The sequence below is a fragment of the Aspergillus mulundensis genome, assembly GCF_003369625.1.
Source record: "Aspergillus mulundensis strain DSM 5745 chromosome Unknown scaffold_3, whole genome shotgun sequence".
Lineage (NCBI taxonomy): Eukaryota > Fungi > Ascomycota > Eurotiomycetes > Eurotiales > Aspergillaceae > Aspergillus > Aspergillus mulundensis.
The window spans coordinates 1,409,271-1,434,666 of NW_020797891.1; the positions used below are offsets into that span (position 1 = coordinate 1,409,271).

General features: G+C 50.5%; 7 protein-coding genes across 7 annotated transcripts; 4 read left to right on the forward strand and 3 right to left on the reverse strand.

Moving 5' to 3' along the window:
• Positions 1-819: 819 nt before the first annotated feature.
• DSM5745_04216 (mannose-ethanolamine phosphotransferase GPI13) lies at positions 820-4,092 on the reverse strand (the record flags this gene model as incomplete). Its single annotated transcript, XM_026746232.1, has 2 exons — positions 820-3,796; positions 3,863-4,092. The coding sequence occupies 2 exons, from the start codon at positions 4,090-4,092 to the stop codon at positions 820-822; spliced, it is 3,207 nt and encodes a 1,068-aa protein (XP_026605228.1).
• A 1,294-nt stretch (positions 4,093-5,386) lies between these two features.
• DSM5745_04217 (uncharacterized protein) lies at positions 5,387-5,932 on the reverse strand (the record flags this gene model as incomplete). The annotated part of the gene is made up of 1 exon (XM_026746233.1): positions 5,387-5,932. The coding sequence occupies one exon, from the start codon at positions 5,930-5,932 to the stop codon at positions 5,387-5,389; it is 546 nt and encodes a 181-aa protein (XP_026605229.1).
• A 6,136-nt stretch (positions 5,933-12,068) lies between these two features.
• On the forward strand, positions 12,069-14,859 carry DSM5745_04218 (mRNA-binding protein PUF3; the record flags this gene model as incomplete). The annotated part of the gene is made up of 5 exons (XM_026746234.1): positions 12,069-12,186; positions 12,250-13,517; positions 13,568-13,846; positions 13,897-14,452; positions 14,504-14,859. 5 exons carry the CDS (start codon positions 12,069-12,071, stop codon positions 14,857-14,859), a joined length of 2,577 nt encoding a protein of 858 aa, XP_026605230.1.
• Positions 14,860-15,726: 867 nt separating this feature from the next.
• cwc21 (U2-type spliceosomal complex subunit CWC21) lies at positions 15,727-16,323 on the forward strand (the record flags this gene model as incomplete). The annotated part of the gene is made up of 1 exon (XM_026746235.1): positions 15,727-16,323. One exon carries the CDS (start codon positions 15,727-15,729, stop codon positions 16,321-16,323), a length of 597 nt encoding a protein of 198 aa, XP_026605231.1.
• A 170-nt stretch (positions 16,324-16,493) lies between these two features.
• DSM5745_04220 (ATP-dependent RNA helicase ECM16) lies at positions 16,494-20,177 on the reverse strand (the record flags this gene model as incomplete). Its single annotated transcript, XM_026746236.1, has 2 exons — positions 16,494-19,925; positions 19,974-20,177. 2 exons carry the CDS (start codon positions 20,175-20,177, stop codon positions 16,494-16,496), a joined length of 3,636 nt encoding a protein of 1,211 aa, XP_026605232.1.
• A 315-nt stretch (positions 20,178-20,492) lies between these two features.
• On the forward strand, positions 20,493-21,003 carry DSM5745_04221 (uncharacterized protein; the record flags this gene model as incomplete). Its single annotated transcript, XM_026746237.1, has 2 exons — positions 20,493-20,660; positions 20,707-21,003. 2 exons carry the CDS (start codon positions 20,493-20,495, stop codon positions 21,001-21,003), a joined length of 465 nt encoding a protein of 154 aa, XP_026605233.1.
• Positions 21,004-22,799: 1,796 nt separating this feature from the next.
• DSM5745_04222 (uncharacterized protein) lies at positions 22,800-25,125 on the forward strand (the record flags this gene model as incomplete). Its single annotated transcript, XM_026746238.1, has 8 exons — positions 22,800-23,549; positions 23,597-23,785; positions 23,833-24,008; positions 24,052-24,163; positions 24,212-24,272; positions 24,326-24,609; positions 24,655-24,755; positions 24,810-25,125. The coding sequence occupies 8 exons, from the start codon at positions 22,800-22,802 to the stop codon at positions 25,123-25,125; spliced, it is 1,989 nt and encodes a 662-aa protein (XP_026605234.1).
• Between the last annotated feature and the right edge of the window lie 271 nt (positions 25,126-25,396).

Below are 25,396 nucleotides of genomic sequence, written 5' to 3' on the forward strand. Positions count from 1 at the left end.
TGCTTTGCTAGCTAGACGCACGGTCCGGCATCCCCCTTCGTCGACAGCCCTACAATGCCACGATATGACCTTATCCTCACTCTCTGGTTATCACCTTCTTCCCCCCCCTTGTTTCTTATTTTTTTTTTTCTATGTATACCTATTGTACACCTGCACAGGAGTTGGATGGACTGGAACCTAAAAACTGGAGCGATGCGGTACGATATGCTGAAAAAGGCTGAATGATATTCCTTGCTATTTACTTATTGATGAAGGAAATGACGGACACCAAAAGTTTGTGTTTTGATATGACTTGATGACAGCGTTCTTTGTCAGTTATTTCATTATTCCCTCTACTGCCTGTCTATCTATTCAAGGCCGCTTCTATCTATCTACCTATCTTCTTTTCTTGATGTGTGATACCATATCTAAAAACATGGGGCTGTATGAAGTAGACTCAGAGCGATGCGTCATATTAGAAAAGGAAAGAGAGAGATGGGTTGGTGGATTGTCTTTGAACTTCGTACTTTGTGCACGCTGGGTTTATGATCGGACATGGCTAGTAGCATTGATACCCTACGCCAGGTCAGTCTCTGGGATAGTTTATTGTATGTAGCAATGTAAATAGCGATACAGAGAAACCAACCAAACGCGCAAATGTATTCTATATGTACAATTCGTTGAATTAAGCATCACCTCCCACGTACCTACCCTTAACCCCGGGCCACATGGGATATATGCATATAACCCCGCTAAATAGAACACCATCTATATATAGGGACTACAATCTCTATCCTCTCTTTTAGTCTTGGTTTCGTTTCTGCTTTTGGTTCAGTGATTTTACCAGCCGAAAATCTCCCCCACACTGAGTGTACTCCACCGCACGCCGGCAATAGAAAACACAATCAGGACGACATCAACGACCCCTAAGGCGAGCGCGCCAAACATGAACCGCGGGCTGAAGATGCGGTAGAGCATAAGGTGGCGGCGGAGGTGGCCGGCCCACATTGTCGTAGCGAGATTGATAGTCGCAAAGTAAAGGATATACGTAGCGGAAGCCTGAGCAACGTCGGACAGGAGCTTGAGAGCTGGTTTCTGGGGGGCGGAGGAGGAGGTCTTGTCGGTGAGCTGGAGAGGCCGTTTCCACATAACGGTGAGCGGGACGGCGATGGCGGCAAGGATCTGCGCGCCAAAGGTGTTGAGGATGACGATGAGTGGGGACCAGGGGTACTTGACGGTTGTGAGGGGGATGAAGGCGGTTTCCCACTGGATGCTGCTTATGGTGGCCTGGTGGCCGGTCTTGAAATAATAGAAGGAGCCGAGGAGGCCGAGGACTGTGGGTCCGATGGAGGAGTTGCTAGTGACGAGGGCGTTTGTGTCGAGAATTTCTAGGAGGGAGAGGATCTGCCAAAGGAGGAGGCCCATGGCGCCTTGGCCCATTGGTTTCTGCATCAGGGTGATGGCTAGGCAGAAGTTGATCGCGAGGAAGAAGAAGCGGGTGCCATGGATGTTGCCGAAGCCGAGGATTGTCACCGTTGTCCGTGGGAGTTGTTGTTCGCCAGGGGATGGACGCTTGGGTTCGGGCTCTGCATTAGTTTGTGCGACGCTAATGCTGACACAGGGTTTGGAGTAGATGAATGCTGTTGTGCCGGCGGCGAAGGCAAGCCCTAGGACAAGCTGGGCAAGAAATACTCTAATTGTCTTCAGGGTTTCATCACTGAGGGGCAGCCACTCTTTGCCGTCGATTTCCTCTAGCACCCAGAAGACTGAGGTGACAAACAAGCCAAGGCGAAAACCGATGCCGATCCACAGGCTGGCTGCTCCTTCATATGACTTTGACCCGGCATAGAAGCCCTTGATGACTGTTGGCAGGATAAGCATCACAAGGAAAGGGATAGCCAGCTGCCACGGAGCGGAGGTGGAGGATGTGCTAGAAGCATAATAAGTCGAGCGGCAGAAAGGCATTTGCTCCTCTCGGCAAAGGCGAGACAGAGATGCTACCCTTCCCAGGAGGACGAAGACGATTGAATGATATACCCCGAGCACCCGGTCTGTGGTCGACTGTTGCCGCATGGAAGAGATACCAGCAATGACTCCGAACGTGGAGAGGAAGAATAGAAGAATCTCATCCTCCCATATCGTGTATGAATTGGATGCGAACCCAATAGACTGACTAACAGTGAAAACAACGGCAAGCCACCCAAAAAGCGAGTTGGGTAGCGGCAGCGACAAGCGCTGAGAACAACCGAAGATTGCGGTCGAAGCGCCGAAGATGCTGCCGATGGCGGCTAGTAGAGCTGATGACTCGGATACTTTCATTTCGGTCATCTTCAGGACCGCAAACAAGGTGCCAGACGTACCACCCAGTACGAATCCTAGTCCAACACGCGAGAGGAAGGGCCCAGTGAGCTCCGTGCGGTCAGACTGCACTCCGCGAGCATAGAAAGTCAGCAGAATGATGCCAGCAAGGAGCACTCCGATTCCTTGCAGCATGCTTGGTACATCAAAGCTCGCCCATAATCCGCGGCAGATCTGGAGGGTATGCCGTTGATATTGCTTGTAGGCTTCATTGATCGGGATCGCATTCTTCGAGCTGGGTCTACCATTCTGGGCTTGCCAGCTCTTTTCAGCAGTTTCCCAATACCCTATTGATTCAAAGTCCTCGCCGTCGTCTGAACCGTGGGTTTTGGCATAAGCTTGCTGGTATCGCTTGACCTGCGCGGAAGCCAGGCGATTGACAGTGACCAAGTTTCTCCAATCTTTCCCACTGGTACCAATGAAAGCTTCCTCGATAGGCGAGCCAAGGTTGTTGAAAGGAATGGGAAGTCCGAGAAGCAACGAGAGAGTTGGGACGAGGTCAATCTGCGGGACAAATCTCTCACGAGCGTACTTGGGTGGCATAATCGTTTCCTGGCTGGTACGGCCAAAGACTCCCTTCTTGGAATACATCCATAATGCAGCATCAACCTCATCATCTGATTCGCCGCCGTGGTCACCTTTCGAGTCCATGCCATGGTCACCCATCACAACGAGCAGCGTACTGTCGTCGATTTTAGCAATGAGCTCCCGAATAACCTGGTCCATCTGGCTCAATTTTGCTGCCATGGCAGGATGGTTTGGGCCGTATCGATGACCGGCGTGATCGACTCCAAGGTAGTGCCCGAATATCACATCCCACTTTGTCTGGTTTTGAGGCTCTAGGAGAGGAAATAGATGTTCGTTCACCCCGTTGTCAACAGTGTGCAAGTCCCACACATTGAATGAATCGAACGGCCGAGTCAAATTGTCGTTGAAATAACCTGGGAAAAGAGCTTGCCAGGTATCATCACCAAGCTGGACAATGCTCTTTCCTGCCGCGTGAAGCTGGGCAACGAGGTTGTCCTCGTCAATTGCAGTACCGGCGAAGTTTGACCCGGCATCAACAAACGTAGGCAGAGTGCCTGTGGTCAGACCCTTCAGTCGCTGCAATGTAGTGGTCGGTGGGTCTGCGATGAAGGGAAGAAGGAAAGCGTTTTGCGGGGTGTTGACGGCGGTCTCGTACAGCACTCGTATGTTGTCATGGAAGAGCTGAGCACTTTCTGATTCAGCCTTAGGCGCAAATGGGACGGTAAAATCGTAGCGCAAAGCATCGATTACAATAACAATGGCCTTGTCGAATGACTTTGGGTGCCAGCACTCATCACGGTGCGACTGCTCCAGCAAAGACGAGGGCGAGTCATCAAACGGAAGGGCGTCACAGGTCGACTTATTTTCCAGGACCATGCGAGTGAGGAGGAAGCCTTTGGTGAAGAAGAAGATACCAACAACATGTAAGAACCTAGTCGAAAAGCCAGTATTAGATTTAAACCTTTCGAAGGTCAATTACAGCCACTTAGAAGCTCACAATATCCATACGAACACACCGAGCAGGCTCAGATGCTTATATTTGAATTCCTGCTCCAGTTCCTTCGCATGATCATCCTTCTTGCTCGTATTTGTCCCGCGAGATTGTAACCCGGGCAGCATCTTTGGGCTCTGCGCTTTCAGAGGGTCGGAAGCCCGCGATGACAGGTTCAATGGTGGCTGAGACTTATTGAGGTTATTCGCGCTCAGACTTTCGTTGCGCGAACTCATTATTGCGGATATCGTCAATCGGAAGCTCTAATGGCTTTGTCAACCAGCTCAGGAATTTCGAGGGTGCGGAGGTTTGGGACTCGTCGCAATCGATTTCACGCAGGCAATTGACAATTCGTATGGCTATTTCAAGGTTAAGGGTTCCAGAGAGCAAGGTTAACGAAACTCATCGAAGGGAGGCAATTGAGATTCGTCCCTCCTTTCCAGGCTCTCCCCTGCCAGAGATCGGAGCTATATGCTCAGGAGCTGCAGGTGCTCGGTCTTCTCGTAGATGGGTTCAGCAGATCCAACAGCTCATGGTCGCATCTGCAGCTCCATCTGAGACACCGGGTAACGTTGAGTTGCAGAGAATAGGGGCTAACGCAGCGCAATTGCAGATATTCAAGTGCGGACAAGCACTCGGTCGGCAGCTAAAAAGGCACCAAATCCTGCCCGTGACGTGGGGGAGTCGGCGCTTTCGGCATCTCGTTCTACGAATTCGCGCACTTTTACTGGTGGACGCGGCACGGATCATCAGAAAACCCTGTCAGAGTGGGTCACTTCCGTAAATGGACAACTGTTTAGTATATACCTACTGTAGTTGAGTTGGTATTGGCTTCTTGAAAGTCAGGGGACATCAGCACAAGCGCCTCAATTCAGAAAAGTAAGCAATGCGCTATCAAATAGACCTCAAAAGGTCAACAGCTACATTCAGCGAGGCTCACACCTGCAGGGTGGGTGGCCGTCCAATGCAGAGCTTTGACTAAGTACATACATTATCCAGCTGCAAGTCACCATTATGGGAGACCGAGAAGGTAAAGGTAAAGTAGTGACAAAAGAATAGTAGAAAAGGCGCCGCGACAAGGCAGCGTAGGAGAAAGGTAAGTGAGCTCCAACGGAAAGCAGAACGTAACTCTCTCCAAACCCTAGGGTCATGGCAGGGGGGAGAGGATGAGTGACAAGCACAAGAAATGAACGCCGAATGGAATATAGAGATCAAAGTAGCAAGTTCAAATGCTCCACAAACACGTTAACGCAATTTGAGTTCAACCCGCCTGCGAAAACCCCGAATCGTTGTGGTCAAGGCTGATTTCGTGTACGAATGAATCGAGTTAGATGCTGCGTATTTGCTAGTCGCAAAGGTGCGGTTCACGAGATTGTGGAGATGTGCAGGAACAACTAAGCAGATTTTTGTCGAAAGGTGGTCGTGCTTAGCGCTGGTCATGGAAGGGTGAAGAGGAAGGACGAATATAGCATAGCCAATTGATGGATTTATCGAGAGAGGACGGTTTGAAGATGGAGTCTTGGTATGATATTAACCCCAACGCTTTGCGTCATCCTTCTCTTTCAAACCGCCCATGCGGTCAATGTCCAGGGACTGGAAACGGTCTGCATCGCTCGTCTGGTAAGGCGGAAGCTGGTCATTGTATGGCTCGAGGCCAACGCTGCCCGCTTCACTGATCCTTACTACGACGACCCGGCCGGACTTGCGCTTTCCAGACTCATCCTCTTCCTCGGGGAATGTGATACGAATCTCAGGTACAGGACTGGGTGGTGGGCTTGACGAGTTCTCCATTAGGTTGCGCTTCTCATCGATGACAAACACGGATTCTGTGTTTGCGTACGGCGGCGCAGAGATAGTGAGGCTGCGGTGATGGGTCGAGCATTGACCATTGTGTACAGGGAGCTCAGGCTGCTGGCGATTCCTGTTCCTGCGGCGGAGGACGAGAAGTGCGCCAATCAAGGCAATACCGAGAAGGATAAGGACCAAGAGAGAGATCAACAAGTCGACCATGGACTCAGATAGGCCTTCAGTCTTTTCGTCATCTCGCGCAACAAATCGGTGGAATACTTGGTTCATTTTGAGGCTTGATTCGACTATTTCGTATCCAGGACAGTATCGGAGTTGTGTCTATATGGTGATGGTGCAACCGCGCGAGGACAGTGGGCTCAAGAAGCGAAAGTGTTGCTGTGGACACGGTCGGAATGCTCGGCTGGGAATTCTTGAGACAGCAGAAACGTCCTAGATGTTTCGGCGATCTTATCTTGTTCAGATTGATATTCCAAGTTACTCGGCGGCTATTGGGTCGTTTATAGAAGGAGGGAATGTATTGGTCGGTGGTGGTGGTGGTTCGTGGGGATTCGTCCGTGGTCAGTTGGTTTCTCAACAGTAGTGAGGAAACGGGCCAGGGTTGGATTCGGTTTCGAGAGAAAGAATGGACGGCGAGCAGTTGAATGAGTGAAACTGTCACCTGTGCGAAGGAGAAAATGTCGAGGTTGGGAGCAAAAGGAACGAACGAGGGAAGATGAAAGGCAAGGAAAGAGTGAAGAGGGTTGGGAAGTCGGGACGTGGTCGAGAGAGAGAGAAAGGGAGAGGGCCAGCAACCGCCAGGCTCACAACGGCCGAGCAAGGGCGCTTAGGCGAAAATAGCTTGCGGGCCAGGGCCAGAACACTGCCGGCTGTTGGCTCGCTGGAGTCTCGTTCTCTGCGGCGCCGATCTAGCGAAAACTAAAGGAGGAAACACTCCACCTGCGCTTTGTTTGTTTGTCGATTCCCCCTGTGCAATTTCCAGCCTCGGCCTATCACACTGCCAGCGTTCCTGACCCTCCTCCATCCTAATTTTGTCAGCCATCCTCATTCGCCTTCTCCTGGTCACGAACCCCGTTGCCAATGTTAGCCTGCTGAGCCAGGCTGGGCGTCCTGTGCGGTCATCAATCCATCATCGCCTTGTTGGAAACAATGACATGAACCCCAAGGCTCCTCATTCTTCTAGAAAACGTCTGCCGGTTTCAGACTGACAAAGCCCCGTTGTTTTATTCTCCGTCAATGCTCTTTGACCCCGACTCCCTGAGACCTCAAACACAGTCCCGACTTGAACAATGTACTGGGTGGTACTGTCAGACTCAGAACATTCAACATTGTCCAAATATTGCACTAGGCCAGCGCAAGAGACGATGACAGGAATATTCATGACATAGTTAGTCTATGGTCGAATGGTTGATCATTGCCTTCTGAAACCTACCGACCCCGTTGTTATGAGATGCCGTCAGCAACTTTCCAGGGTCGACGGATTGATTGAATCTTCGTCAAGCGACATGAGGGAGAAATCGTCAAGCTGATGCCCAGTCATATACCCGAGTTGCCCCTGAACTTGCCGGCGGCTAGCATAGTGGCAGTACCTCCGTACATTGAAGCACAGTTGATGAAACGGCAGGACTTCCATCGCATCGGCGAACTTAGCACTACACACATCTCGCATGCCTGAAAACCTAATGAAACACAAGTCATCATCATCAACAGAGAATCCAATCGCTTGTCGATCCCGATTCATGATCTTCTTCACATGGTCGGTAGGATGACATCGAAGCAACAACAAAGTTCTCTTACTGTTGCTCCGCTCCTGGACAGCCCATGCAATATTTCCAATTCAAACATATAACAGGGTATCCTTGAGGACCCCGGAGTGCTAAAACCGCGGCCTTACGACCCCGTGGCTGCAGCTGCGACGTTGGCTATGTATGGTCCGTACATAGGAGACGCGGAGTGTGTTTCCATATTGACGGTTGTATCATCAAAGGCCTGGGTTTCCGCCCCTCAAGTTCAATGTCTGCGCTCAGGTCGCGGCCTGGCGGAGCCTGAGGATGCAAAAACAGTCCTCCCTAGTTGTCAAACTGACGCCATCGATATCGTCCGCATCAATCCAGCGCAAACTCTCACGAATACTGAGGTTAGGAATGCCCTCAACATACGCGTCCTCCCCCGCTGTTATCCATGGATCCTACACAATTGTCTGCATTGTGCGCCTGGATCAGTGTCCGCGTTCAAACTTTGGGACATGGTTTAAATACTCATTTTCCGATCAAAATCACAACTTCCGGTGCACTCGCTACCCCCCTACTTTGAACTGAACATTTATCACCATCTGGTCAAGAATTTGACGAAGAGAGTTTTGATCCAGCGCGGATGACCCTTGGGTGTTGTTCTCGCTAGCGTCCTCGAACCCATGTACCGGAATGGGCAGGGAAATTTTTCCGCTCTCTAGTTGAAAATTAGGGCCGCTTGTGACAGGACAAAGTGAGAAGAGAAGAAAGGGGAAGAGGAAGGGAAGGGAGGGAGGGAAGAGAAAGAAAGGAGAGGAGAGGAAATAGAGAATTATCTAGGTGAGGGCTTATATGGTAACCTGCCAGACTTCTTTAGCTTGACGGATGTTATTTCCATGGTATACTTCTGACCAGCAGACAGTTCCAGCTGCCAATCTGCTAACTCTTTCTCTCAGCCTGGTGCAATCGTGTTGCTCGAAACCTTGTGACAGCGGATTTCCCGAACCAGCAGAGCTGAAGGGACTGCGGTGGAGCTGGGCTGTCGGGTAACTTGCATTGTCAACATTTCGTCCCAGCCTTGCGCTACGAATCTATCTCGAGTCTAAAGCCCTCCTCAAGCTTCTATTGATAGTTTCTCAACTATGCTCTGGCTTTCTTCCTGCATTGAGGTCAGTCACCCGGCACACTCCAAAATAGCTTTCAAGAGCAAATTCATAGGTAGTCCAGGTAGAGTGTTTAATCTAGAAATGAAATGCATTAATGGTAAGAAACTGGCCTGGGCTGCTAGCTAGTCTTGTTCAAATGCTGTGTTTGCAGTCTAGGCTCCCGTCAGAAATATATATTCAGAGCTGGTCCACGGATGCACTGCTTAGCCATGGACGATTCACGCGTTTCGGAAGCTTGATACTTACCCGGTCTAAAGCTAATTTAGGTCTGATCAAATGCAACCCTACTCCAAAAGCCTAGAATCACAACCTAGTGCCAGATGGGATAATGCTATCATCCTCAATACACTACAATGCAGCCTTTCTGGTCTAGGCTTTTGGAATAAATTGAGTCATCTTTAGGTTCAATTAGAGGGAAGAGTTTCCGGAATTAGCATGAGCAAGTTATTTGTGTGAACTATATCTGTATACCTTACTCGATCCATGGAACGGATCTGGATATTTAGGGCTTGATAATTGGAGAGCATTGAGTTAGGGAAACAGGCCGCATTTAAGGACTGGTACACCTAATGATGGGTAGGAAGCAAGAACCGAGGATAAGTACTACGTAGATATGTATACCGTCCCCTGTTTTCGAGCGCGTCATGAGTTATGGTGCAAGTCCTCTTTGGGGATGTTGAGAGTTCAAAGTATTACTGCGCAACTTTATATACCGGTTGGATGGTAATATTGCATTTGTGATACTTTCAAAAGGCGGGTTGGACCGCGACCAAGGCCGAAAGCGAGAAGGAATTATCAACTCCAGTCTGAAAATATGGCACGGACTATGGCGTGCAGGGTCAAGTTTCGACTTGCCAGGTGCCAGGAATCGAAGTTCGGATCACGACAATCGGCGCCAGGCTTGTCACTTCGCTGAGCAAAGCATAGTCGCGGACCCAAAGAGTATGGATTGTCCTTACCGAACCAACGCAAGGGGGACGGATGGCTAGGTGGGAATAATCTCCTTGTGGGCATAGTCCAACAAGTCGTATCTCTGATTCCGAACTTCAATGTCTTCTAGAGCACGCGGATCAGCGACGAGATGCGAACAGCCTTGGTTGTCCCCGCACTGCATTGAGGAAGTAGGTACTGGAAGTGATGCCCGTATGTGGTGTGCTCAATCTCGGAACGACGTCAAATGGAGAAACTTAAGAAGTGAGCATACGACAAGAACATTGCATCATCGCGACTACTGGGGAGAGGCGCCCTTGATGTCCGGGTGAATCAGGAGTCAGCGCTATCATTAGGATGTAAGGGATGGTTACTAGTAGCAGTAGTGGAGGCGCACCCCGTGCTCGAGTATACGCCCACGGGCACAAGATTATTAGATTCGTACAGCCAATCGACTGAAATGGCCTCGTTGGCGTCGACCAAATAGCACGCGCAGCGAATGTACGGAGTAGAGGCTCTGCTCCGCGCGCAAAAATCGGAAAATGAGGATACATCTGATATCCAATTAGCAATTGACAAGCAACTATACCAGCCAAAGCACGTACTGGAAGAAAAGGTTTTTGGCTGCATAGTGCTCGCCATTGCATCTCGTTGAATAAGGTAGTCGGGCTAAACTAGTGGATCTAGTTGGCTGGCTTAGCTGCTCCGGCATGATGAAGCTAGCACGGAACTGGTAAAAGATACTAAAGGGTCCTATCCGCGGACGAGAGCTGGAAATAATATCCGCGGTATGAGCCTCGCTCAGTCAGGTATTGAAGATCTCGACAGTGACTTTGTCGTAGCATTGTAGTCATAATCGTTGAAGAGCATCTGGTTCAGGAGACCAGTCCCTGCCAGTGAACCATGGCGAGCCAAGATGACGCAAGCGAAACTCTGGATCTCGATCCCAGTGAGATGGGCCGGAACAGAACAGAGTGTCAAGGTAAGGAATGACTCATATGTCAAGAGTGTTCTCGAATACGTAGTCTCAGTGTGAGTGCATCATATTTTGGGTTGGAAGTGCAGGGAGAAAGCCAGTAGAGAAGAGCCCCGGATTTCAGGCCTGGCTGGATCTGTCGGCAGAGTGGTACCTGCCCGAGCTTAAGGCTTAGTCTCGAGATTTCCAGCCCGCAGCATCTTTTTTCCAGCTCGACTGCCCAGCTTATCTATCGCGTCTTCCTCATCATATCCGTCTGGTCACCAACCATTTGACCTTTCGTCCGCCTGGTCGAAAAGTCTTCTATATTTTCTTTTTTACATATTAATCTTTAACAGCCTTGCTTTCTCTTGTTAGCTTATTTGCCCCCTTCCTATCCTCCGGTCTCTTCGCTTCGGTCTCTTTTTCTATCGCTGTTTCTGTACTACCCTTCTTCTCTCCACCACGACTTTACCTTGCCTTGCACGCCCTGCCTGGAGCCTCGCTTCCTCCATCGTCTGTCTCTTATTCGACATATTCTTACACAACTTCCGGCTAATCCACGGGTCTCCATCACCGCCCTCTGGCCTTCTTTCCCATACCCGTACATCTTTGACGGCGGACACTTGCGATAAAGATCGATCTATCAACCCCAGTCAGCCGTTTTGGGTCGCATGCTTGCTTTCGCCTGTGTCACGACTGCTCGACGTTGACGCCGTGCTTTGTCTCTCGTCTGCATTCCCACTCTACGACGCTCCACTAATCACGTCCGATCGCTCCTCAATCTGCGCAACAGGCACATTCTCCTCCCATACCAACTGCAATTTCACTTAACCCTTCCCCTCCCCCTTGCTTCTGCGACCCATTCAAGCTTCCAGTGCTTGTCAATTAAACAGGCCCGCATCTTTTTCCTCCTCTAGTCTTTGCTGAGGCCGACCTGCGAATTTCGAGCTTGCTGAGCATGCACGGAGCGTGGTAGCGCCGCGGTTCTCTTTTGACAACAAAAATCGGTCTACGGCTACTTGCTGAGCTTCTAGGCGGGCAAACAAAAAGGGAGAGATAATCATCGCCTTGCGTTTACTCTCACGTTTATACTTCTCTGTTGGCATCTACCACTTCTTTCCTGCCTGCCACTTTTCTCCCTTGGGCCATCCCTTCAATTCCCATCGGACGCTATCCGGCTTCGGTTTGAATCAAAACATATCCTGTTCTTCGGACCTTTTTTGGTGCTCCTACACCTCTACCCCTTCGCTTGGGACCCAGTACTGGGTGAGTCCTCTTCTGTCACGTCCAAGACAAACTCGTGCTCGATGTGTGACTGACCCTCGTGCTGCTCGCCATATTATCAGGGTCTCGTGCCTTCATACCGCAGATAAATCCCTCGGCTCTTAAGGACGGATTAGTTTCCTGCCGTTTCAGGTACATCGGAGAGGAAGTCATACATTGTATATGTTCATTCGTGGTCGGAATATTTCGATTAGGGAACACATAGCTGGTCATACTTCGACAGTGAGGTGACATGACTGTTTCGACGCATCCAAGAAGGGTCAGTTACGCTCCAGAAAAAGTGGTCAACTGTGTGGTGGACTGACAGACCATAGGCACAATCGAACGGAGCTGCCAATATGCAGTCCGCGGTCCTCAATGAGCGAGCGCGAGGTCCTCATGGGAGTACCAGCAGCGGCGTAAGCGCCAATTCGAGCTGGACCCTAGGCAGTCATATTTGGGGTAATAACGGAGAATGTATGTAATTGGGCTTCCCTGACTTAGTGTAAGTGCTATGCTAATGCGCGCTCTCATTGCTAGACCCCATCGGGCGATCTACGGTGGACGGGATATCCGGCTCCAGCTCCCTGCTAGCGTCCTCTGAGTCTGATAATAGCTGGGAGTCGAGTAATCGACGCACCGTTCCCTGGGGGTTTGGAGCACAGGGAAATGGCATGGCCACATCCCCTATCCAGAACCGCTCCACTGATCTCAGCGCAGCCGGTCTCCCCGACGGCAAAGACGTCACGGGCTATTTTCCACCACAGCCCGGTTCGTCCGGTATCGGTCCGGTATCAGGAACGGGTCAAATGGCTTATCTTAACGGCTCGGGACAGGTTTCCCCCGCGGGAGAGACGAGTGCCTTGGGAACCCGCAATATATACCATAATAATGATAGGCGAAACGTCAGTCTCGCCGGTAGTCCTGCTACGACGGCGTACCAGACGCAATCAGGATTCACGAGTCCCTTGGACAACCCAAGGCCTGAGCACATGGCAACGGTGAGCATGTCCTCAATGCAGAAGCGGGCGGATAATATGCCTCAAAGGGGAAGCACCCGCAACGGCTACGCTCATACATCTCACAATTCCACTTCCAATGCTTGTCAGAGGCCCGCCCATACCGCCTATCCCTCATTTAGCTCGGATGCTCCATTCAATAGCCGGTTTGGCAACGAACCTTCGGACTTGAGCTCGAACCTTGAGACACTCCAACTGAACGAGATATCGAATGCCACAATCCGTCCACCATTCGTGTCGCACGCGTCGTTGGATACATCACTGAACAGGTTGAAGCCCCATGGTTCACGAGATGAAGACAGTTACCAGGCAATGCAAAGCTACGGCAATGAGTATCTCTCACAGAACCACGCCCTGGCGTATCAAATAGCACAATCGCCACAACTCAGAGGCCAAGACGTTGTTCCATACGGAGAATTCGCATCAGCTGCCCCGTATATAAATGGCCGCCGCTCAGGTTCTAACTCCGGAAGTCGTTATCGGAACGGGTTTGCACATAACGAGAATCAGCACGTGGTCTTACAGGGTAGGGTGCGAGAGGAACTTCCCGTGGAGTCTTCGTACCAAATGCCCAATATGCTCGCTCGTCAGCGACAGTTCACGCCCGCTTATGAATACGGCTACGCACCTCAAGCCGCTTTGGCAAGTATCTACCCTGCTGCGCAACTCAACGCAGCGGCTCTCACAGCTCGACCCCTGCCACGTGAACACGGTTCTCCTCAAGAGTCATGGGGTCCTGTCCTTGCAGACTTTAGAACGCATGGAAAAACCAAAAGATTCGAGCTTAAGGTACGTTTTTTCTGCCCTTTTTCCTTGATGGCTTATTCACAATGACAAAGGACATATATGGCCATATTGTGGAATTTAGCGGCGATCAATACGGTTCCCGATTTCTCCAGCAGAAGATCGAGACGGCCAACAGCGACGAAAAAGAGCGAGTGTTTCGTGAGATCCGTCCCAACTTCCTCCAGCTAGCGCAGGACATCTTCGGCAATTATGTTGCCCAGAAATTGTACGAACATGGCAATCAGTCGCAGAAGAAAACCATGACAGATGAGATGCGGTGCAAGGTCGTTAAATTGTCCCTCTCTCCGTATGGGTGCCGGGTGGTCCAGAAGGTACATTCATCCAGCATTCTCAAATTATAGCTCAAGCTGACAATCTACAGGCTTTGGAACATGTTCTTACTGACCAGCAAGCTTGGTTAGTACAAGAGATCCAACCGCGGATCCTTGAGTGTGTTGAAAGTCAACACGGGAACCACGTGATTCAGAAGGTCTTCGAGTTTGTCCCCTCGGAGTTGACGAAAAGCTTGGTTCAATCATTCATTGGCCAGGTAGATAAGCAATCGACGCATTCTTACGGGTGCCGAGTCATCCAGAGGATGCTCGAGTTCTGTGAACCGTTTGATCGCCAAAGAATACTTACCGAGATTCGTTTATGTACCCCGAAACTCATTGAGGATCAGTTTGGCAACTATGTGATTCAGCACATCATTGAACGCGGTGATAAAGCAGATCGGGAGTTCATGATCCATGAGGTCCAGCATAGGCTACTTTACCATTCGAAGCACAAGTTCGCTAGTAATGTTGTCGAAAAGAGCATCCAGTTTGGAAACGACATCCAACGCCGGGACATCATTACGAGGTTGACTGCTAAGGTGGACGGTCATGAAAACCAACTCATTGACTTGATAGCCGACCAGTATGGAAATTACGTACTTCGTAAGTTGCTGTACCTCCTTCTTAGAGTTATGCTCTCTAACTGTCTTTCAGAAAAAATCCTCGGTCATCTCCAGAACGCGGAGCGGGCCGCGCTTGTGCAACGCATCAAACCATTGCTGGTGCATATGAAGAAATCAAACTGTGGCAAGCAAATTGCGGCCATTGAAAAGCTCATTGGAGACTCGAGTCCTTGTCCAAATTCCGCAATCCCTGCTTCGAACCATACATCATCGACCACACCCCCAAATTCTCACAAATCCTCCCCGCAACCGATGAAGCGCGCAGTACAAGACCCGTTCGTGGCGACGCCCCCTACACCACCCCCGACAGATAATCAGTGCAATGGCGATGGCGCTGCCTCCATATCCGGCTCTGGATCATCTGAACTCACAGCTACCGTGCCATAAGCCCGGGCGTTTTCTTCCTTCGACATATTATTATTCTTACGCAATACTTAACTTCGTTGTCTCCAGATTGATATAATTCTTTTATACTGCGGGCGCCTGCGTAATGGGCCATTCACTCCATATTCTTTGACATTCGTTTCTCACGGCTTGGTGGCGCAAAGTCTCAATACATGGGCATGGCAGGAGTACAGATTGATATTTCTCTTGTCGTTCAACTACATCTATAATTATCTTCTTGTTCATCGATTTAGTTATGGAAATGAGGATACGTCCCCATGCTTTTCAACGGTTCTGCTTTTCCAAGGGTCGGCGTCTTGCTTGGACATGGGATGGGAAACATTGCGCTTGACATGATTGACCTCATGGGCTTACAAATKGGACGTTGAACATAGGGAGCAATCGCAGATACGAAAAATGCTGGAGCGTGAGGCTTGCTCTTGCACACAATGAGCTGGTGGAAAAGTTACTTTATCGAGCGGACACGAGGGATCCGGAATGTTCTTGTGGTGTATGTAGCTTAGGTTGTCTATGTAGTACTTGATGGCTCATTAGTTATTCAATATACTATAATACACTGCTAGTCATGGTTTTTATTACTAAACTATGAGGATATATACTACTGACGTTCTTTGTTCGCTACTATGCTATGTGTATGGAATCACGTGACATGTACCGACCAGTTGAGCCGACTCGCCTCGTGGCTGAACCTGGGCTCTTTTTGAAACAAACCCTCACTGCGACACATACCAACCTTCTAACACCATCTAACATTTGCCGATCGCTCTGGCATCTCTCACGCGCCTCTTACAAACCAGCGCATTCAAAGCACCTCCCAGCTCAACTCCAGCACAAGAAAAACACATCACGATGTCCTCTAACGTCGGTCTCTCCACACCCCGCGGCAGCGGCACGTCGGGCTATGTGCAAAAGAACCACGCCTTCCTGCGCCCGCGTAACTTTGGAGCCGGTGCTCCATATCCGTCTCCCTCTTCCGCAAATGACCGAGACAGACCCGAGTCGGCCTTCAAGCAGCGACAACCAGACAAAGCGATCCTGGAGCACGAGATGAAGCGCGAGATCGAGGTTAAGGTCTTGGAGGAGCGTGAGCGGTTAGAGGAGATTAATGAACGGGTCGAGGAGGGGACGGGAGATGAGGGCGAGAAGGTGCGCAGTGAGGAGGAGATTGAGGAGGCTTGTGAAAAGTTGAGGGCGCGACTTACGAAGGAGATGGAGGAGGGGAGGACTAATGGTAGAGGTGTAAATGCGAAGGGGAGGGATGAAAAGAGGGGATTCAAGGCTTATCAGGTGCATGAGCTTGCTGAGGCGAAGATTAAGGAGAGTGAGCGGTTGAGAAAGGCGCTTGGGATTAGGGATCAGGACGAGCGGGGAGATGGGGGGAGTGCGAGGGGGGAGATTGAGCGGAGGAGGGGGAAGGAGAGGGAGAGGGAACGAGAGAGGGATTAGACTGATACTGTCTATGCTGCTGCTCTTCTATTCTGATATCATGGATTCTTGCTGGGCGTTGGGTGTTGTGTTATGGACTTAAACGGGCGGGAAGCGAGTCATCTTTGCAAAATGCATACAGTACAATATTGCACTGCCATTATACCGGGTATATCCTATTCTATCCAAATCTATGTAGTAAACTTTTCAATCACCCACCCCTCCTTGGCATCCTTCCTCTGGATCACCTTCTTCGCAGGCAACGGCCACCCCGTGGTCCCGATCTCGCCTATCAACGACGGAATCACAAAGCAAGCCCGTCTCTCCGGCGCACCACCCAACGACTCAATCTTGCCAATCGGCTTCCCGTACTCAATTAGCGGCGTGCCATGCGCCAGCGCCGACAGCTGCAGCCCACTCGGTGTGACAAGTGGGTACATCCTGATCTTCGGCACATCGCCCGCCACAACCGAGGGCACGGACTGTTGGAGATGCGAGTAGATGATATACTGCGGCATTTCCTTGGGTGAGAGCTTCGCCAGGACGGATGTCGGGTGTACGAAGACAGCCTTTTCGTTGATGTTGTTCGTGCTTACAGGGGCGTCGCGCGAGCGGAAGAGCGTGAGGTAGGGCACGTCGATGGCACGCTTGGGAGTGCGAGCCATCTCCGGCGGGATAGGAGCGAGATCAGCGCGGATAGCGACGTTGTCGATGAAGCCTGCTGTGACAATCTGCTTGAGTGCCTTGACTTGTTTCTCGGAGGGCTCTGGTAACCGCGCCTGGTAGGCTTCAAGAAGGCCTGGGTTGTTGGTGCGCACAATGTCCGTTAACTGCCGCCGAAGCTGAGTAGCTTCCTTGAGGGCCTTGGCGCGCAGGAACATCTTGTCGCAGAAGTCGTCCGCGCCTGTGGTAGGGGCATAGCCGTAGGCGCAAATCGCGGAGAGGTATTTGAGGGCGTCGGAGTTGTCGTCGTGTTTGCTGAAGAGGCGGTGCGCGCGCGCGTAGTCCTTGTGTCGCTTCTCGCGCGCTGTGTCTTCTAGCCTGTCGGAGTTTTTATAGATGCCTCTGTCGCGGTCATTGTCTTCCTTGCCGGGAACGGAGTCGATCTGGTTTTCAGGCACAAAAAGGTCTCCCACTGCTAGAGCGGACACGAGAGCAATGACGTAGGGCATACAGCCGTGCTGGTGACCGACGTAGACCATCTTGCCAAATCGGGGAGAGAGAGGATATGTGGAGAGACTATTTCCTATAGGTGTGATCTTGCCATCGGCACTGAGCGCGCCCAGGTTCTTCAAGAGCTTCTCGGCCTTTGCGAGGCCCTGGCGACTGGGTGGTGTGGGGAAGGGGAAGTTGATTACATTGTGCAGACCCATACTCTTCATCTGAAGGACAACACCCTCAATAGGTGTCCGCAGGATCTCCGGGTCCGTGTACTCGCCGAACTCGCCTTCGTAGATAGCCGACGAGTACAGTCTGTAGCAATGACCAGGCCCTGTTCGACCGGCACGACCGGCACGCTGGTTCGCACTGGCCTTGCTAATCCAGTCGATCTGGAACTTTTGTACACCCGTTTCCAGGTCATACTGTTTCTCTTTGGCGCGACCGCAGTCGAAGACATACCGGACACCTGGAATCGTAAGAGAAGTTTCCGCAACGTTGGTTGCTAGCACGATAAGTCGCGATCCCGCGGGTGGCGGTTCAAAAACGCGGAGTTGTTCTTTCGTGGGAAGTTGCGAGTATAGTGGTAAAACGTGGACCTTTGTAGATGAATCCATGGCTTCCTCACCTTCCTCGCCTACATTGAATTCCTCATCCTCCTCGGGGTCATCAAGACCCGTAATCTCGAGGTCACTGTCGTCATCGTCATAGGCGTCAACAGCAGTATTGGAGATATCGGTTTCGCCAATTTCGAGATCCTCTGCCTCTAATGGTGCTTCATTTGCAGATATCTGAACCTTGGCTTGAGTCACTTCTCCCCGCTGTGTCGGTTTGAAGGCCTGCTTCAACCGCTTGGAGAGCTGTCTGATCTCGGTTTGGCCGGTCAGGAACACAAGGATTGCTCCTGAGGGAAGCTTGCGGTGGCCCCTGGAGACCTTTCTAAAGGCTTCTTCGACGTAGTCGCGATGTGTCCGTCGGGAAAAGTGGATTGTGACGGGGTACTGGCGACCCTCGGCCTGGACGAGAGGCGGTGGTCCTTGACGGAACAGGCTGGCATTTTGCGTGAAGTCGGAGATGCGCAGGGTGGCAGACATGATCACGAGCTTTAGAGGTCTGACTGACGGGTCTTCCGCGCTCATAGCTTTGCGCAGGTCGACAATACGGCTGACCATGCCGATCAGGATATCTGTGTTGACGCTGCGCTCGTGGGCTTCGTCAATCACGATGATCGAGTACTTGCTGAGAGAGAAGTCCTCGGCAATTTCGCGGATTAGGATACCGTCTGTCATGAACTTGATGGCTGTTTTGCTGGTAGCGGTGCTCTCAAAACGAATCTGGTAGGATACTTGAGACGAGAACTGGCCCAGTTCATCACCCACACGCTTCGCCATACTGACTGCAGCGACTCGACGGGGCTGCGTGACTCCAATCATGCCTGGGTTTCCACTCTCGGGGTTTCCGTAGCCAGATTCGAACAGGAACTGCGGGAGTTGCGTGGTTTTACCGCTACCAGTGGCTCCCCAAATTACGATGGCGGAGTTGTTATGAATGGCTTCCATAATCTTCTGTTCTTCGCCCACAACTGGAAGCTTGAGGCGAGCCTCTTGGACTTCCTCGGGACGATCGACCTGGACACTGAAGGCTTTTCGATACGGGTTGCCCTTTGTCACTTGCAGTTCTAGAGGTAGAGGTTCCTCTTCCACGGCTCTCACTGGTATAGCGGATTTGGGGATGACTTGTGGCTCTGAGGTTATTGGGCCGGATGTGGGTTTGAAGCCTACTGCTTCGTTGATTTGCTGCCTGGCCCATGATTTGAAGGCTGATTGTCGAGGTTTGATGCGCCCGTCGGTGCTCTCATCTTCGTCCTCGTCATCCTCGTCCTCATCATCATCATCTTTTTCTTCTTCTTCATCTTCTTCATCTTCATCTTCATCTGCGTCATCTTCCTCATCATCGTCGTCATCATCACTGTCGTCATCGTTGTTGTCACCCTCTAAATCTTCCGAGCCTTCTTCCTTCTCGCTTTCTGCTTCATTTCCAGGTCCGGCCTCTTCATTCTTATCCTCGTCATCCGAGAATCCCTCCCACGGAACCTCATTTAACGGAGCTTTAGGCGCAGCCTTCGGTGCCCGCTTTCGCTTTTTGAGAATTGGAAACCCGTCCGGACCAAGTTCGAGAGGACGTTTTAAGCCAATACCATTCATCACATTCGGCGCCCCCTGTTTCTGTTCTGGTGCCTTCTCAATCGTGTCCGCTCCCGTCCGCGGTAAATCATCGTCCGACTCGTCACTAGAGAATCCCGGCGCATTGCGTTCTTCAACGGCCTCTGCTGTGTGTCTGGGCTCATCATCCTCCCTCTTACGCTTTCCAATCTCCTTAGACTTCTGTAAACCGGTGACTTCGAGTTTCGACTGTGCGAGTTTCTTCAGTAGCGCTGTGTTTTCTTCTTTCTTAAGTTTGTTTTCCTAGGCAGTGTCAGAAGGGGTCCAAGACATTCGGCGGGTCAAACACACAATGTATTTGTCCAAGCGCTTCTGCTTTTTAGCGGATATTTTCGTGTGTTGCGCCCTCAATTCTTCCCGAAGTTTCTCCTTCCTGGCTTCTCTCTCGGTTTTGGAGAGAGGCTGGACCTCCGCCGCATTGGTGTCGGCTGTAGTATCAGCAGCGGCCTGTTGCCGGTGCCGCTGCTTCCTTTGGCGGGGAACAAACTTGGGCATTCTGGCAGCCGTTTCCCTACTCGGACACCACAAGCAACCGAGATCTGCTGGGGTATAAAGTCGTCAATTCGTCCGGTGATATCGAAGGATTCTAGAAAATTTCAGGCGGTGATAATATTCTGCCGCGGTGCGGGCTGATAGCCTCACCGCCTTTGCTATCTCCGCCATACTAATGGAACCATAAAGTCGTGTCATTATTATCAGCATCGCAACGCTAGCCATTTGTATACGAAGCACTTTATCGTGCTGGTCTCTGCTTCCCTACCGAAAGGATCATATGTGGCGCTCTCATTAAAATTGATTTCTTCAAACAAGATGACGGATACACTTGGCCTCAATGGTCTCAACCTGGACCTTCCCTTCCCCGCAGCCACCAATCAAGTCTCTGGAGATATCAAAGGAGTGCGTACAGATGTCATGGCCGTCAAATTCAGCGACAAGATAATGATCACAATATCGCAAAAGGGCCGACTAGGCCATTGGGTCAGTAGTCAAGTTCGCATTATCAAAACCACGCTGACCTTCGCAGCTCCATGTTCCATTGGAAAACAAAAACCCAGGCACAGAGGGCCAGCACAGAGCTCCAGACTTCACGGATGACGGCCTTCTTCCCTTGAGTGAGTTGACTGCGACGTCGATTCTCGGGGGTCGTGTTCCTGGACATGAAATCATTGGTCAGCTATATGCTCGTCAGATAGCGAGTGCCATTGTCACCAAATCACCGAACGAAAACCGCCTGCTCGTTCTGGGATTAGGGTTGGAAACAGCTGAAGCTGACCGTGATGTTTTCTTTGCTGTCATAGACCTTGCCCTCCAGTGCATCTAGGGTGGTAAAGAGAGAAGAAATCCAGATGCTGAACACTTCGCCCCGTATCTTCTTCTTCTTCTCCCGTGCAAGTTTCACATACGGAAGCTCGATTAAAGATTAGTTCCTTGAGGCGTTCGCGTTCTTCTCATTAAAGCCCCTGAGGTTCAGCTTTCCGAGAAATAGGAATGCTCCGCTGGGCAGAGCCTCGGTCAAGAGTGCTTTGTCGAAGCCAGCCACCTTCCAATTGTCGTCGACTACCACGGTCAGGTTAAAATACGTGGATGGCCCGTTCAGTTTCAGAATTGCAATGAGCTTCTTAAATCCAGCGACGTTGCATTGCTGTTTTGAAGTCGTTCGAGCCAAGCAAGAAGAGAACCGATCCAGGTGGACCATGCCATCCTATCTCATGGCTAAGGCGAGGATTCGTGATTAACTTGTGCTCTGTCTTTACAAGACGATAATGGTTTGGGAAGCCTTGTGAGGAGATACGCCAAATGTTCCAATAAACAGCCTGCGACAACTCAGAGAATGGTACAGAGCTATTGTGGTAAAATGGCGTGGGAAACCCTAAGGATAGCTAGGTCTTCCTTCCTGGCACGTCTAAGCCTTCCAATCTCCAGCGGCTTCTGGTTATTCGTGGACAACTCCTCCCGAATGCGAAGCCTGAGATCGAAAGGGAGACAATAAAGTTAGCAGCTTGAGCTTCTGTCTCCATTCTTGAGTACGCCTCGCACGGCCTTGGAAGCCTCTGAGGCCATCGTGTCGCAGTGCCGGGGTTGCTCCCTGCGATCCTCGAATTGACAGATGTGTCCGTCCGCCTCGTCCTATATTGGCTTGAAGAATCGCATGTCGACGCGATTATCCTATCTGCAGTAGATTCTGGCCGTGATATTTCAGCCGACTTACCGAAAGTTCTTTGGGCTCAGACGGTTCAAGCACGGCCCTGCGACAGGCTTCGATTGAATTTGGCGAGTTCGCAGTGCCTCTTGTCTACTTGATACTCGGGAAGGATATGGCCTTGGGCTTTGATTGAGTTTGTCTTGAGCGTGTTAGGCGCCATGGACGAGCTGGCCATATGGAGGAGATTGGGAAAGAATGAGAGTGGTGGTGTGGTCTTGTTTGCATTTGTACAAGGCTAGGATCAAAGAGTGTGTTATTTACCATCCAGCCTTTCAGCAAGAGCATTGTGAATGAATGAGAGTCGAGTAACAGGTCTCGATTGTATCTAGGAGCTGTCTCTTGTTATTCAATAAAGCAATAAATAGTAAATATGTCTCAAACCACGGCGTATCCAGTAAAGCAGATGCAGGCCAAAGGGTGTACAGCTGTCCTTGGCGGCAACAGCACAAGTTGAGTTATCCTATTATTCACTATAGCATTAAAGAAGCACTAGTTCCCTGGTCTCTCCTAGGAGGTCTAGCCAAGATTCCAGAATATTTGCTCATTCAGGATGTTGTAAGTTCAAACCCTCACATATAGCAGGTACCTATGGTCACGTGCATGCGGTCTGTAGGGGCCCCGTCTCTTCTCTTCCTTCCTTCCAACTCCCCATATCTTGATCATTTACATTATCATCTTTCTTGATTGGTCTCATTCTGAGACAAGCTTGTTCTGTCGTAGACTCATGAGAATCGGCTCGACACCCAGTCAAAGTGTGTTTCGTTGGCTGCAGAAAACATCGTCGCGGTAACAGAACATACAAGTCACTGCACCTATTCTCCCTTTTTCCAGCCTCAACGAGGAACTTTGCAGCTGACATTTCATATTACCCCATACCCATATTTGAGCGTGTCCGATACATATCAGCTTGCAAGATGGAATCCGACGACGAAGACCTCAAAGCAGCAATTGCCGCCTCTTTGGGACAGACTCCGTCTTCACCAAAAAAGGCCAGTAACCATAACACGTCCGTGGTCGACTTGACGGCAGAAAGTGATGACGATGTAGTGCCAATTTTTCCCAAGTCCAACTCAGTCATTGGCTCAGATACCGATCAAGACGCAAGCGTCTATGATGACGCCGAAAACGACGAAGAACTGAAGCTGGCTATTGCATTATCTTTGCAAGATCCTGCTGGAAAGTATGGCTCGTCAAAGCCAGCTCTCACGTCTATTCCACTGTCGGAGCAGGGGGGAAAGGGGCAAGCTGAGCCTAAACCAACTCAGCAGTCATTCCTTGGTCTCGATCGCAAACAGATGGAGGAGGAGCGTCTTGCGCGTCTTGCAAAGAGAAAGGCCGATTCCCCTGCCGCTGCAGATGAGAATCGTGAGCAGAAGCAACCCCGTATGGAGCTTCAGCCGGAGGCTAGCAGCGTACGTGCCAACATAGCGCTGCCGTCATCTGTGCCCTCCATTCAGTTTCCAGATGGCACGGTTAAGAAAACGTTTGCACATGGTTATCCCAGGCTGGGCGACGATATCAAAATCGAGGAAGTCTTACAAAGCTCAAATCTCGAGCTGGGGGTCATAAGCTCGTTTATCTGGGACACTGAATGGCTTTTCTCGAAGGTTGACATGGGGAAGAGTCGGTTAATGCTGATAATGGAAGCAAAGGATGATGCCACAGTAAGATATCTTGGTGATACTCTATCGTGCGCTAGCTGACTCAAAAGAAACGACAATACGAGTCAGAAACCGCGCACATGAAAAACTTGCGACTGTGCTTTCCGCCCATGGAGCCTCAGGTGAATTGTATGCACTCCAAACTCATGCTCCTATTTCATCCTACATATATGCGGATTGCGGTCCCGACCGCAAATCTCACCCCGTTTGACTGGGGGGAGAATGGTGTAATGGAGAATGTATGTAGCTCCTACACTATAATGCTGAAACAGCTAACATCGGCCAGAGTGTCTTCTTGGTTGACCTTCCCAAGATGGATGCCTCAAACTCGAGTGAACAGACAGAATTCTACAAAGATCTCGTCTACTTTCTCAAGGCTAGCACCTTGCATGAAAACATCATTGCAAAACTTGATAATTTTGACTTTAGCAAGACAGCCCCATTTGCATTCGTACATACCATGTATGTTTGACACTCTACTACCGGATGTTACTAACTTCCCCAGTGGTGGCTCGCATTGGGGCAGTTCTTGGAAGCAAACCGGTTACTGCGGGTTGGGACGTGCGATATCATCCCTTGGATTACAAGCAAATAAACCGCTTAATCTTGATTTCGTGGTACGCATCCCCTAACCTCTATATTCAAAGAGGGGCTAACGGGGGCAGGCATCATCTCTCGGTTCTCTAAATGCCGACTTCATGAAATCTTTATATCTTGCCGCTCAAGGTCAAATTCAGTTATGTTGAGTGATAGACTCTTTCAACTGACAAAATTTATAGGCGATTCTGGTCTTACCGAACTCACACTCCGGACGGCAAAAACGTTCCCTGCCAAATCGCTTGCTGACCCGCGTCGTCTTATCCAGGCTTCCACAGCGGATGAATGGAAAGATAGAATCCGCATCTATTTTCCCTCTGAGGAAACGATTCTCAGGTCCAGGGGTGGTCCAAGCTCCGCGGGGACAATATGCTTTCAAGAAAAGTATCTTAATAATGGCAAGTTCCCAAAGAATGCACTAAGAGACTGTGTTAGTGCGAGGAATGGGCTGGTAATGCATAATAAGGTATTTTACAGATGGCTAATATGAGGACATTGCTGACGGACAAAGATTCTATATGTCCAACCGGACAAGCCAATATCTACCTCAGGCAATAAGCAATGCCTTGGGTGGGCATATGTCGGGAGCGCAAACTGTTCTGAGAGTGCTTGGTGAGATTTTTTTCCTTTTTTCCGGGCTATGTTATATTAATATTGTGTTCTTAGGGGCCGTTTGGTCCATGACCGCACGAAAAAACAGCCAAAGCTCAACTGCCGAAACTGGGAATGCGGCGTCGTAGTCCCAGTCATTGAACAGAAGAAATATGTCGAAGATGCAGACGCAAGCACTGAAGGAGAAAGTGAGGACGAAGCAGAGACTCGATCTGGGAATCAACCCGGAAAAGGCGTGGTGGGCAAGGGTAAGGCAGAGAACGGACGTCTTCTGGATATATTCAGAGGCACTGTCCCTGTGCCGATGCGTTTACCAGGGCAACGATACGAGAGCCAGGGTGCGCGAACGCCGTGGTACTTTTTAAAATGATGACTGTAGACCCATGTATGTCGATCCATCACAGCCGAAACGCCGCAGGTTTATGAATACAACGAGTTCGGGACAATAACATTGTCCTTCTGTAGACAAGGGGCCCGTCAATCTGACTGTCACGGTTCGTCTAGTAGCTCTCTAACATGGGAGACATTGGCACAACCCTAGACGACACCACAAATCCTGTCTCGGAAATCTTCCACGGCGCTGTACTCATAGCTATCAACAACTCAGGCTTTCCCCTCTGCTTTCCTACTGCCATTGAAAG